This window comes from Carassius auratus, unplaced genomic scaffold (genome assembly GCF_003368295.1).
Source record: "Carassius auratus strain Wakin unplaced genomic scaffold, ASM336829v1 scaf_tig00011917, whole genome shotgun sequence".
Lineage (NCBI taxonomy): Eukaryota > Metazoa > Chordata > Actinopteri > Cypriniformes > Cyprinidae > Carassius > Carassius auratus.
In genome coordinates this window covers 81,318-95,049 of record NW_020524252.1, presented here as the reverse complement: position 1 = coordinate 95,049, position 13,732 = coordinate 81,318, and the positions used below count along the sequence as shown (strand labels likewise).

At 36.2% G+C, this 13,732-nt stretch overlaps 1 protein-coding gene across 1 annotated transcript; it reads right to left on the bottom strand.

The window, feature by feature from the left end:
• Window positions 1-1,727: 1,727 nt before the first annotated feature.
• LOC113073318 (collagen alpha-1(XII) chain-like) lies at window positions 1,728-9,343 on the bottom strand. Its single transcript, XM_026246217.1, has 6 exons — window positions 8,997-9,343; window positions 7,469-7,571; window positions 5,441-5,557; window positions 3,479-3,622; window positions 3,048-3,104; window positions 1,728-1,906 (listed from the first exon to the last, which is right to left on the bottom strand). The coding sequence occupies exons 2-6, from the start codon at window positions 7,536-7,538 to the stop codon at window positions 1,728-1,730; spliced, it is 567 nt and encodes a 188-aa protein (XP_026102002.1). The 5' UTR covers window positions 7,539-7,571; window positions 8,997-9,343.
• Window positions 9,344-13,732: the final 4,389 nt, after the last annotated feature.

The following is a 13,732-nucleotide window of genomic DNA, read 5'->3' as shown; positions in this document are numbered from 1 at the left end:
AAGCTCTTGCGCAATTCTCAGACAGATGGACTGGGTTAGCTCATTAGAAATCCTCTGAAAAGCATCAAAGTCATCCACGGTATACACATGGGTCTCCACTGGAGAATTAGCAATCGCCTCAAGCTCAGAGCGGACAGCGTCTTTTACACCCACTGCGAAAATCTCTACATCCGTGTTCCTAAGCTGAGTCGCCGGGTCTTTGAAAGCATCCGAGGACTTCCCATCAGTGATCAGAATCGTAACTCGAGGTACGTTCGCACGAGCGCCTCTGGCTGGAACAAAAACCTTCTCTCTAACGTATGTCATAGCTTTGCCGGTGTTGGTGGAGCCTCCGCGGTAGGGAAAGATCTCACGGCTTTGACCACAGCGCTCAGATCATGATGGGTGTTCAGGTAGAACTCAGTGTATGGATTTCTGCTGTACTGCACCAAGCTGATTTGAACCTTGTTCGGCCCAATGTCAAAGGTCTTGACCAGGACTTCCAAGAAAGATCGAACTTTAGCAAAGTTTGACAGTCCGATACCTATATGGAACCGTCAACCAGTAGAACAACGTCAGCTTGTACATCCACTCCGAAGATGGCATTTCTAAAAAACAAAGGTTTGTGGGTCAAACAGCTATTAAATCAATGGAAATATATGGATATTGAAATAGTGCTGATTTTTCCTCACCTACTGATAATTTTAAGGGCTGGGTTTTCTCCATCGCCATAACAGCCTCACTGGGCATCAGACCTTTGAGTGCAAACAGGCTGATCTCATATTCTGTATCAGGGATAAATCTCTCACATTCACAGATGTCTGAGTTGGCCCAACGTACAGCTCCTGACGTTTGCTGCCAGCCAGCATGGGAACCATCTGCACCTTGTATCCAGTCACCTCCCCTATAGATGCATCCCACGTCCACCCGCATTGACTTGGACGCAACCTCTGTGACTTGCAAGTTTGAAGCTGGTTCAACGACTGCAAATAAACAAAAAGAGGAAAAATGGAGTTGTGTTTGATGCTCTGGGTTGTGTTTAATAAACCTGCTAAAACAGATTTACAATTGTTATTGTTTGTTTACCTTCCTCGCCGCTAGCCAGCGAGATGAGCTGGTCATCCACACTGGTGCACACCTGCGTGATGAGCGATTTCTCCACAGCTTTGATCATATCGAAGTTTGGCACCATGTTACACGTGCGTTCTGTAGGGAGTTGAAGACATTTTTTTCAGCTCTTCCTGATCTGCTTCTTTGATGCCTGAATAAAAATAATAAAAATGCATTATTTCTCAGAATTTCAATGATTTCTTCTATGTTTATGGGATTTCTTGAAAGCTACCCAGTCCTGTGAGAATGCAGAAGAAATCCAGACCATGAAAAACAGCAGTGATGAATGACCACATACCCAAAGTGAAAATTTCAACTCCAGCGTTCTTCAACCTCTTGGGCGTAACCCTCCACCGGGTCCTGAGATTTCCCATCTGTGATAACTACAACAACTCTGGGGAATCCCTTACGAGCACCGGCAGTCTCCGTGAACATGTTTTTTAGCAGGTAGTCCAGGGCTTCCACCTGCACAAAAATCCCAAAAGAATCACTTAATCACTGTAATTTTATTTACAGGTTTTCAGTATGAATACATAAGTGCAAATTTGGTACCTGTCATGGTGTTTCCACCCTTGTATGGCAGACTGTTAATGGCTCTGAGCAGCTCAGGCCGCTTGAAATACTGGTTAAGGTTAAACTCAGTTCTGGTGTCCGTGCTGTAACTGAACCACACCAACTCTAGTCTTGTCTTCTCCGAGGTCAAACGCGTCTGCCATGGCTGCTATGAAACTGCTGATGAATTTAAAATTTTCCCGCCCGACACTCCAAGAGCCGTCCACCAGGAAGACAAGGTCAGCAATGGCACTTGCTGAGCATTCTGGGAAAAAGAGTTAGAAGTCAGAAACCTAAGAAATTCTAGACAGATCTGACTTTTGGAAAGGGGATGAATTTATGAAAAGGATGCTAAGCTTGGCACAGAACTCAAAAACTCTGACCTCTTTTTCTATTTCAGAAAAAGACCAATTATCTTAGTATTATAACATCATGCAGATTCAGTGGATTTGCAGGTCATAAATGTTGAAAAGGTTTATGTGTTAATTGATACGGCATGCTTGAGTCAAAACGTACAAATAAGAAAGGGAACATTCTGCATAACAGCACCACATTTATCTATTATGCAATAGACATTGGTTACAACTCATTCCTCGTTGACATATGGGCTGAGTATGTCTCTATTCATAATGTTATTAGGCGAGTCATCACTTGTCCTTCCCCCACTCTTGAACTCCATAATTGAATTCCATTCCTCCACACGGTTTGGAAAAATTCCTCTTCTCTTAATCATATTTGCCCTCAACCACAATTCATGGGATTTTATGCCCTTGAATGGATTGTGTCGGCTACATCTTTGGTGAGGTGTTGCCAAACTTTTGTAGCAGACGGGACAGGACAGGAAGTTGATTACATAACATAGCTTGCCTTACTTTATAACAGTAATTACATTCACTTATTTTCCACTTGCGCCAGCAGAAGGGAAGCACTGGAGCGTTACAACTGGATTTTGTTAGCGAGTCATCTGCAGAAGGCATGCTAACTAACCATTATGGTATTCGGGGCGAGGGTGAGGGGTGGTTGGATTTTCCACTTCTGCTTAATGTAGGAAAGGAAAAGTAAAGCTTTTCACATTGATCTGGAGGACGAGGTCACAGCACTCTTGTAAAGAGCAGAGCTGTAATGCTTTCCACTTTCTGCATTGCGAGGGGTTTGGGTTTTTTATTTCAAATCGGGGCAAAGGGACCATTTACAAACTCTCACCCAAAACTCATGCTGGAAATGTTGGCTCAGTTTGTCATGTCTGGAAAAGTTAATGCTGACTAACAAGCTAAATTATTATCAGGAGTCATAAATTTGGAAAGAAACAAAGACATTTACACATTTGCATTATGACTTATGTGGAAACTCCCAATAAAATGCAGTGATCACATAGCAATGGAAAGAGCCTGGAGGTGTGTACTTACTGACTGCATCGGAGACCTGAGGTTTCCTGGTACCTCCTTCAAAACCACTTGATTGGACTAAAACAGAAACAAACAAAAAATCAATCAATATTAAAGCTAATTAATTCCTTCCATTAAAAGGCCTTTTGGCCAATTAATTCCCATGCCTTCTCCAGTCATTTTATCTATAAATATAATAAATAATATAACTAAATAATATAACTATTATATAGGGATTCCAATCACAAGAAACCATTTCTAATATGTAATTGTACAATGTATAGAAGGATTTTCCCCAAACAAACCTAGAAAGAAACAAAATCATTTTCAAAGACTTTTCCAAACCACAATTTGAAAATTTCCTGACTCTTCTAGGCCCTCCATGACAGTGTGAACCATCAACATGACATACTAAAGGACAAACTCAAGGAATAAGATGACTTGCCACTTACTTGTTATTTGACCAGAGATTGGTATACTCTCCTCCGATCCCAAATATGAAATTATCGTTACAACATATTCCACATCGGGGGTCAAATCTCTGATGGAGGTTTTGGTTGCGGTTGGAGGAAGTGTAAATTCCTTAACAGGTTCTTCTACAGAGAGAAGGGAACATTCGTATTTAAAATGTTTATGTGTCATATCATGATATACAGTCTACATGAAGATAACGTCTAGCCAACCTTAATTTATAAGTAGATAAATCTAGTCTAGACACACAAGAGCTGGATTAGACAAACATTAATGACTTCCCAAGACAAGCGATGAGTAACAGTCCATGTTAAATCATATTTGAAGGGCATGCCAGAACACATTTCCCAAGGGTTGCCTATAGCAGTGAGTTTAAAGGTAACTTGCCATTTACCAGATGCTTTCTTATCTCAAGCTACATACTGTACAGTACACTTACTACAGGGACAGTTCCCCTTGAGCAACCTGAGGTTAAGTGCTTTGCTCAAGGGTGCAATGGCAGTAGATCATAAGACAATTGCAGGTCTGAACAACCCTTAGCACTACCCAGATCTTTAAAGGGGACATATGACGCGATTTCAATTTTTATTTTCTCTTTGGAGTGTTGCAAGCTCTTGGTGAATGAAGATGATCTGTAAAGTTGCAAAGACCCCTTATGAAACAAAAATATATTGCATTATATTGGAAAATATAATGTAATATATTAGGCATATATTCTTATATATGTTTATTTTTTCCAATATATTGCAATATATTGAAAGTGGCAATCATTTGTATATTTTGCAATATATTATATAATATATGTATCATTAATATATTGTTAAATGTATTCAAATATATAATATATTAGAAAATAAAAAGGGAAAATAATATATTACAATATATGACAATGTATTTAAAGAAATTTATTGGTAAATATATTTTCCTTCCGTATGGGACTAAAGTCTCAAATCCAAAGAGATATTCTTTACCAAGTAGTTAAGACTCTGCCACACCACCCTAAAACGGCTCATTTAAACACGACCCCACATGTCTACCTCACTGTGTGGAAATATTTGCGCAATGCCGTCCAAATGTTCACGCAAAGAAATAAGACGTGGTTTCAGTAACACAGTTAGTATTGAAGCAGTCATGTCAGAGAGATGTGTGTGTATCTAGGCGCAAGCAAAAGCACTTTATTTGGAATCTTTAAGATTACTTACATCAGAACAGCAATGTATTTTATGGATGACTGTTTTTGAACCTAAGAGAGGCGGTCATACTAACTTTGCTACGACAATCTACCGCTTCTGAATCAGATACTGGAAGTATGTTTTGCTATTAGTTTAAATATTTGCTCTTGACTGTTCAAATGCAGAGTTTTGCATGTTGTGTGTGTGCGCAAGAGAGAGATATTTTTAACTGTCCTTACATTTATCTTGAAAGAGGAAGCTTGCGATTATGGAAAGGGGCATTACATTTTTCGATGAGTGCTTGCGGTGATTGGCCAATCACAATGCACTGGGTCAGTTGGCCAATCAGTGCAGACTGCTTATAAGATGGGGGGACAAAGAGAGGCGGGGCATAGATGACCTATAATAATGTACAGTATTAAAAAAAGTTTTTTTTTTTTTTTTTTTTTACTTTTAAGCATGTCAACATATTCTGTTACACTTAATACACAAAATAATGTTCTTTAAAAAAAAAAAGCATCATATGGCCCCTTTAAAGTACACTTAAAGGCAAAAGCTACTTTTAAACTACGCTTTCTTTTTGGTATGGACTGTCAACTTTTTCAGAATCCAGTTCATTGCCGATTGGGAAAAAATGGTTCTGTCATTTATTTTCCTATGTGGAATGTACATTTTCATTCTGAAACACATCACAGAAGTACAATCGGTTGCAATAGATTCATGCTGGCGCTATAATTTCAACATGTGCAGTGCTTTTACATTTTCACCTACCTGTATCCGATGTCACTACTACTCTCAAGCCCTCAATTCTTGACAACGGTTGCTTCCATGTCATTTGCACTGTGTTTTCATTTAATATAGTAAACCTCAAGTCTGAAGGAGGAGTTACTGTGGAAATAGAAGGTTCATCAAGTTATTTCCAAGAAACCATTCCAAAGGCTGTATTTTATAGGAGCACACGTTTATGGACAAAATCCCAACAGTGAAGTTCACTGTTGAGGAAGGACTCAAGGCAACATGGAACAAACTGGACGACAGCCATTTTGGGTCAAAATGACATCTGTTTGAGCTGTCTGACCTTAGGGCCATTGACTGCTCAAGCATAGACACATAAAGCACGTTCCACAAAGACCTTGACAAAACATTACATGGGGCCATAACTTGTGACTTGCATGCATTCATTGCAGTCAATCCAACATAGCCATACACACTTTGCTGAACTGTTTGAATAGATTGTACAAAGGACTTAAATGCACATTTTGAGTGCAGTTGCATTAACGCAGTCACTTTTCATTGCAAACTGCTTAAAAGGATGCACAACGACAACCTTTAATGAAATATAAAGATAAAGGATAGTTACAAGAGGTTATGCAATACAGGATGCACCAGACTAGATGAACTAGAGGACTCATGCACTTGTACATGAAAAGTTGTCTGCAACAACTTGTGGGACTTAAAGGACTTCATGTACAAGACGCACATGTAGAGGACATGGAAATATTTTAAAGTGATATTCTTGTATTTTGTGTTGCATTGTGTTTGGAAGGTCAGTATCTGTGTGGAAAATATGGGTCATGCACATGTTGGAATATCACAATAAAATATTTTGTGAAGCCGCAGCTCTGGTCAAATTTTGACCAGGGCTTAAGCTTGACCGGGAACAGGCTCACCAAAATCAAGATTTACCAACCTGGCCGACCAGATGTCACAATCGGTTCCATTTCTTCTTTTTTTGGGTCCATTAGACCCAAACCAAATTTGGTGCAACTAAAATTCCTCGTCTTTTCACCAATTCAAGCTCTTTGGAGCATCAGTTAACAACATTTAGTTCGCTGTGCTGATAATTATCATGTCAAATACGAAAGTGAGAGTGTTGGTTAAGGTACTTGTCTGGCTGTCCAATTTTCTTTTTGTGCAACATGTTTAACATGCTTTTGTTATTTTTGCATAATGCAGCATTGAGAAGAAACACAATTATTTCTTGCTCTCACTTTCCTAAGAAATAAAAAGGCTCATATTTTGTCTTTTTGTTCCCTAAGTGTGCGGAAAGCGGAGAAGGGAAACTTGGCCTCGACATCAAGATTTTTTTTTTTTTAAACCTTAAAGTGTTCCACTATATTTTCCATTGAACACTGGCGATGTGTGCTTTAACCCCCTGTTATTTATTCAATGATTAGAAATGGCAGTTTTTCTGAATTTAAGACTTGGTTACTGAAGCACATAAATACCAAAATACATTAAAAAGTGTTTCACAAGAGTAAAAAGTTGACTGTGAATCTCTCTGGCTGAGATGTATCCTGCAGCCAATCATTGTTCTCATGTCCTATTCATATACTAAACCTTTTCTGGATTTGACTATACTATCTCATTATTGAAAAACATTACAGTGGACATTTCTGGAAAAATAAGTTGCTGAAAAACAATTAGATGTCATTAAATATCCTGTGATGTCATGCATTTCCATTTCCACTAGCATAAACACCACCAAATGTTTAAAACTAATCTTTTAGGACAGTAAAAGTCCTTACACATCGAAATGCACATTTATTCACATTGATGTGAATTTATTATTAATAATATTTGATCATTAGCAAACGTTTTTTGTTCATTTTTATGGACATATGAATGGAATGAAAATTAAATAATAAAATAAAATTAAAAAACAATGAACACATCAAAACAGACAACTGTTATTGTACAATTTATATTCATATATTTTAAAATATAATAGACTATGATGTAAACTGTTGTATTTTTGATCTACCAGGGTGAATGGGGGATTTGTTGGCTTTTTTTTACCTTGAGCTCTCACTGAAGTGAGTACTGTGAGTGTTAGGAGAGCGGCCGCTGCCAAACGCCTGACCGACATCTTCACCACAGTATCAGCAGAACATCAATCGATCTGAAAAATCAACCAAGTCACACACACACTTTGCTCATAAATCAATCCGAAAAAAGACTATACACTCAACTCCAGCATAGTTCACTGCAAGGGATCTCATTCAAATCTGATTAAAAAAAAAAAATTTATTCAAAATTCTAGCTGTTTTTCAGGAAAATTGGTTTTCCATGGTTAATAGTCCAAATATTTTGAAAATGATTTATAAAACAAAGACGCTAAGTAAAATAACTCACTGTGGGTCTTAGAAAAACATCCCCTTCAGCTTTTTAACGGAAAAACTATTATAAACTGCATATGCTCAATGTAATCTGCTGATACATCTGTTTAAGGTTGGAAACTGTGAGTTCATAGACTGTATGCAACTGTCTGGAAATTTGCCTGATTTAGGATCCTACACATCGGGAATGGAAAAACGTTTCTGCAGGGTTCCTGCGCCCCCTGTTGTGATTCAGACTTCACATCCTGATATTCATGCTCTGCCTCCAAACTTTGGCAATGTGCTTGGTCTCTGTTTTACATATATTGCATGTTAAAATAATTGCACAATAGGTACATGTTGTTTTAACTCAGTAATTCGTTTTGACTCTTCAAAACTAATTTCAAGCAGTGCGATGTGATGCTACTCTTCTCAACATTTTTCCAGTCATTAGACAACCCCATATTAATTGATAGTCTACATCTACACTTTTGAAAAAGGCATTTGTCACAAAGCAGAACCATTTTGGACCAACTAGGGCAAAAGTATATTGAAACAAAGAAGAAAAAAAGACATAAAGGAACAAAGATATCGGTCTTATGCAAATGTTAAACTTAAAAGGTTATCATTTTTAAAAGAATAAAAAAATAAAACAAAAAAGGTGAAAGGACATGCATGAGCCAAACCTTTAACAGACTTTGTGCCTATTTTGGGTTTGGTTTTATAATAGCATAAGAAATCAAGTAAATTTGAATGAATAATCAAAGATGAGTCTTAAAAATTGGGGGGGGGGGGGAAGGTAAAGTGGGATAATTTTGGATAATTTATTTGTATTTATTGTACTTATTGTAAAATAAGATGCCAGATAGACTCTCAGAAACCTTTTATCGTGTTTATATTAGATCTCCACCACACTGTACAGAGAAAGGAGCTACTATGCCACAAGTCCCACTTTACCTGTATTATTTAAGTGAATTAGGTAAATCAATTTCTGTATCATCCCATTCTACTCTAAAAGAGCACAATGACAGAGAGATGGGGGGGGAATTAAATCACCAAACAGCGTCTGTGGAAAAAGTGATCAGAGCTGCTGAAAATGGGTCAGTGTGCACATTAATGATTTCACATTTATCTACCATGTCTCAAGTTTATGAACGATGACATCTTCCTCCATAAATATATTTAAATAGGTTAATCAATAAACTGAAAAAAAAAAACTGAGCACTTACCAAACTCCCCAAAGTTTCCACAAACTTTCAATACATCACAAAACTGGTGAATGAAGATGGGGAAACTCGCCTAGATGCAAAGGGATTTCAAAGCTCTGTTCAGAAAGGCAGAGGCTCTCCGTGATGCTGCAGGGATGGAGATGGAGAGGAGAGATCCCACAGCTCGTGAAAGCTGTTTCCAAATGGACGGGATCTCAGACTAGAATGCGCTTCTTAACAGGGGGCTGATCCCGAGCCCCGAGCTCTGACGTCACGCGCCTGTGTGAAGGATGTGTTGGGATGCGCTTTTGGAAAGACACGCATATTTTCGGCATTCCTGCAGCACGTCACTCACCAGTGTTTCGGGTTTCAGCAGGGATTCATATGGAATACACACTCCTGACGAAAATCAAAAGAAACCGCTATTACGGGACAAATTATATAGCCTTAGCGGACACATAGACAATGAAACAATGTTAGGGTGTTACAAATAACAAACAAAGCAATTAAACGATTATTTCACGGTGTTCCTAGCAGTAATTAGCACAAACGACAACTATAGCAAAACAAAATAACAAAGTAACTTTGTATACAATTCGACCTGTAAATAATACACAATGAGTTGATAAATAATTACACTTATGTTTACAATGTATCGCTCAACGGTCCTAACGAAAAGCGCGCCAACGGTAACTATGGTGATATCCTCACGCCAACGTCACTAATTGTGAAAATAACGAACTTTTGTGGTTGGTTAAAACTTGTTAAAAAATATTACAGTATTTATGTTCTCTCTGTGATATTAACTCGGTTGGAAAATCAAACTTATAAGGAATTTATTTTTTATTTTATTTTATTTTAATTTTTTTAACATCTTAGCTGTTTTTTAGCTTGACTGGACCATACTAAAAAATAATAATAAATAAATTAATAAATAAATTATATATATAAGATTCCTTTTAAAAAAAAAAAAATTAAATAAAGGGTAACACCAAACCCTTTACACACAGATATCAGGAATTGAGTAAATGTGTCCAGCAATAGAAAACAGAAGCTATATATATATATATATATATATATATATATATATATATATATATATATATAGACACACACACACACACACACACACATATATATATATATATACATATATACACATATATATATATACACACACATATATATATATATATATATATATATATATATATATATATATATATATATATATATATATTATTATTATTATTATTATTTATTTATTTATTTATTTATTTATTTTATGTACCGTTGACATGAAATTCAGCTCCTAGTTCAGTTTTCAACAATGTATATCCATTTATATGGATATGTAGCCTTCTAGTGGTCGAATCGGGTAACACACGAAGCAGATGGAGATGTTCAACACAACTTATAAATTAATACGCTCATTCCGCTTCCAAAACTACACCATTGATCTATTTACGAATTCATAAAAGAAGAGTTTTCTGTTACCAATCTGGTGAATAAATATTTAGCCATTTAGAAACACATGGGTGCCAACTGGGAGTCAAGGTATGGTTTGATTTTTGATCATTGTTTATATATATATATATATATATATTTCAGCTGAGTTCAGGACTGTTTTCTCCTGATTCTAATTGTTAATGAGGAACAAATTTATTTATGCTAATAGATTGCTTGCAAAATCAATGCTCCTGTGCTTTATAGTTTTATAATTAGCATACAATTATTTGCATACCTGTTCCAACTTCTGCAAGGAGCCAAGACATTTTTATCAGGGCATACAGGGCATATTGTTCATAATGCATGGAATAACAGTATAGACCACCGATGTTGAGACAGGCTTCACAGCTCAAATGATCAGCCGTTCCTGTAACGCTGAACCTCTAGTAGGGAAAACATTTCTCTGATGTATATCACACGCATTTGGAAACTATTTCATATGCCTTGAAAACACATTGATTTGAAGTGCAAAAAAAGTACACATTGCTGTTTGTTTCTTAGGAACCTTTAAAGACATCCAAGAAACAGACATGCTGCGCCGTGAGTCACAAACACCCCTCATCAATTAACACGTAACTTCAGACAGTATGTACACTTTTAGAAGCAAAAACACAGTTCAGTTGTTTGTGTTCCTCGTGTTCTTTATGAGGAGAGTATTATCACATAATTAAATTATTATTCACTGACGATGCTTAAAATCAGAAACAACTAACAAACAAACAAACCACATCAATAACCAGAATTAAAGATGAGTGTTATAAAGAAATCATGTTATAAATGTCATTAAAAAACAAAATGTTTTTGCATGCAGAATATTATTACTTTAGGATGCACTGTGCATTTAATTTTCTTTATGCAAAATATAGATTTTTTTCCCCTTTGGTTTTAGAAATGAATATGCAATAATCTATAATAATAATTTTCTTTATGCAATTTTTTGTTTCCTTTTTCTTTTCTTTCCTCTTGTAATTTTTAATGAGTAAAGTGCAAGAATCAGGATTTGTCTGTTAATGAAGGCCACAGTTTCCTTTATTCAAATCAATTTGGTCCCTTTTATCTTCCAAGTTAAGGAATAAATATTGTGTGAAAAGCTCATAACATCACAGAAATGAGGAGAGGAGCTGGTATCAGTCCTTCTTCTGAGCGAGAGCTGCCTTTACTAGTTCATGACAAATACCGTTCCTGAAAAGTGATATAAATGATCAGCAATTAAAGTTTGTCTTGATTATTAACTCAACAAAATATCTGTGCTTGCCAAGGCACGTATTAAACATCACATCAAATAATGCGGCTTGTACAGAGAAGAATAGACCATATATAGTCATTGGGTGTGGGCACTACCCAGCATGCATAGCACCCTTACAAACACACAGTAACATGGTAGGACCTAAGCAACCATGTACTGAAGCAATTACCCATAACACCCTGCAGTTATATACCCAGTACTGTGAGACCCATAGTTGCACAATAAAGAGTGTCACCGACTCCTCCCTTCAGATGAACCAGAATCCCATTGGCCGCCTAAATATGAAACATAAATCAACATTTTGATAAGCACCTAAACATGATAAATCACAAACGTGTGTACAAAACAATACGATCTGAGCACAATATGCACTCTTAGGCCTTTAGGGAGAATGCAAATTATTAGCAAAGACTTCATGGGACAACAACATTAGTTCATCATTTGAGAGATGACAATGTGTTACAGAAAAGTGACAATCATACCTGAAAAAGTTTCTGTTTTTCCGGCAGTGCTGGAGATCTGCCGTCTGGAAACTGCTACAGAGGCTCACGGGGAACGCACGTCCTGATTTTGCCAAGTCCGATGTGTTCCTAGGTCAACATATTTTGTTGACCCTGGAACAACATTTTACTCCAAAAATATATTCTTAACCATATCCCTACACCTAAACCTAACCTTAACCATGAGTAATCCCTAAAATCAGAGGAAATGATAGATGAATGACACTGATGTACAAGCACCAAACACTGATTTTAAGCATAAACTTCACAAAATCTATAAACTGGTTCTTCAAATCTGATTGGTTAATCACAATGTTGTTCCAGGGTCAACAACGATGTTGTCCCAGGAACATGTCTCACTTGGTAAAATCAGGTTAGGCCACGGGGAACACCGTTTGACAAAAATATTTAAAAGTACTTTATAGAATTGTATTTTTAAATAACCTTGATTTTTTTTATAACAAATATCAGTTTTACAGTGACGTAAACCAAGAATTTGTATGAAATCATTTAGAAAATATGTTTCATTAGTTTTAATGCATGAGTCATTTGTTCTAATTAAATCATATCATTCTACTCTATTCAAAAGACTGGGGTCAGTATTATTTATGTATTTTATTATTATTACTATTATTATTATATTAGTCTCTTCTGCTGACCTAGGCTGAATTTATTTGCATAAAAATGTATTAAATCAGTCGTGATATTGTGAAATATTATTACAAATTTAAATAATCCTGTGTTTATTTATTTTCCAGTGCATGTCACAATGACAAGGAACGCTGCACACTACAGTGATCAAACAGAAAAGCCCACGTAACATGAAGTGAATCACTGATTAAATACTATAATCATACTTTTCTACCTTCCACAGTCAGAGAGCTTAATCTTCATTTAATATCACTTTGCATTTGTTAAGTTCACATTGTCTGTAGACGTGCAATACGTCAAACTTCTCGATTAATAACCGTGTTATTACATATTAAATATACACAGCACATATATTATGTAAACAAAACTTGTATTTTTGATTACGCTTAATTGCAAATAATCGTTTGACACCACTATAAAAAACATTTCATATTTGTATATTAATAAAACAAATTAAAAAAATCGATATTAATTAAAAAATCATTTTTTAGTCGCTTTGGATAAAAGCGTCTGCTTTATGACTAAATGTAAATGTAAAAATCCTCTAATTAAAGGGATAGTTGAAAAAATGGAAATAAAAAGCTTCTTTTCTCATGTGACACAGTAATGCCTTGAAATGAGCTTTTGTGGGTAACTTCTCATCTTAATTTGATGTGTGATTAATAAACAATTGATTAGATTAGATTGATTAGCCTACATAAGATTAAACATTAAAATCGATTGAAAGCCCTAAATGAAAAGCCACTTTGTACTAACATGATTGCCCTACATACCAATGCAAATCTGAATTTGTCCCTATAAGCCTTAGACGTTTGTGGTGCAGACTATAACACATCCAGCGGACCATGAAG

Bases quoted from the DNA above. Each gene is read 5' to 3' on its own strand.
- LOC113073318 (XM_026246217.1), bottom strand. From the start codon at position 7,538: ATGTCGGTCAGGCGTTTGGCAGCGGCCGCTCTCCTAACACTCACAGTA. The intron at 3,105-3,478 runs GTAAGTGGCAAG...TTTCTGTTTTAG, and splicing joins AATCTCTGGTCAAATAACAA to TCCAATCAAGTGGTTTTGAA. The intron at 1,907-3,047 runs GTAAGTACACAC...TCTTTTTCCCAG, and splicing joins TCAGGTCTCCGATGCAGTCA to AATGCTCAGCAAGTGCCATT.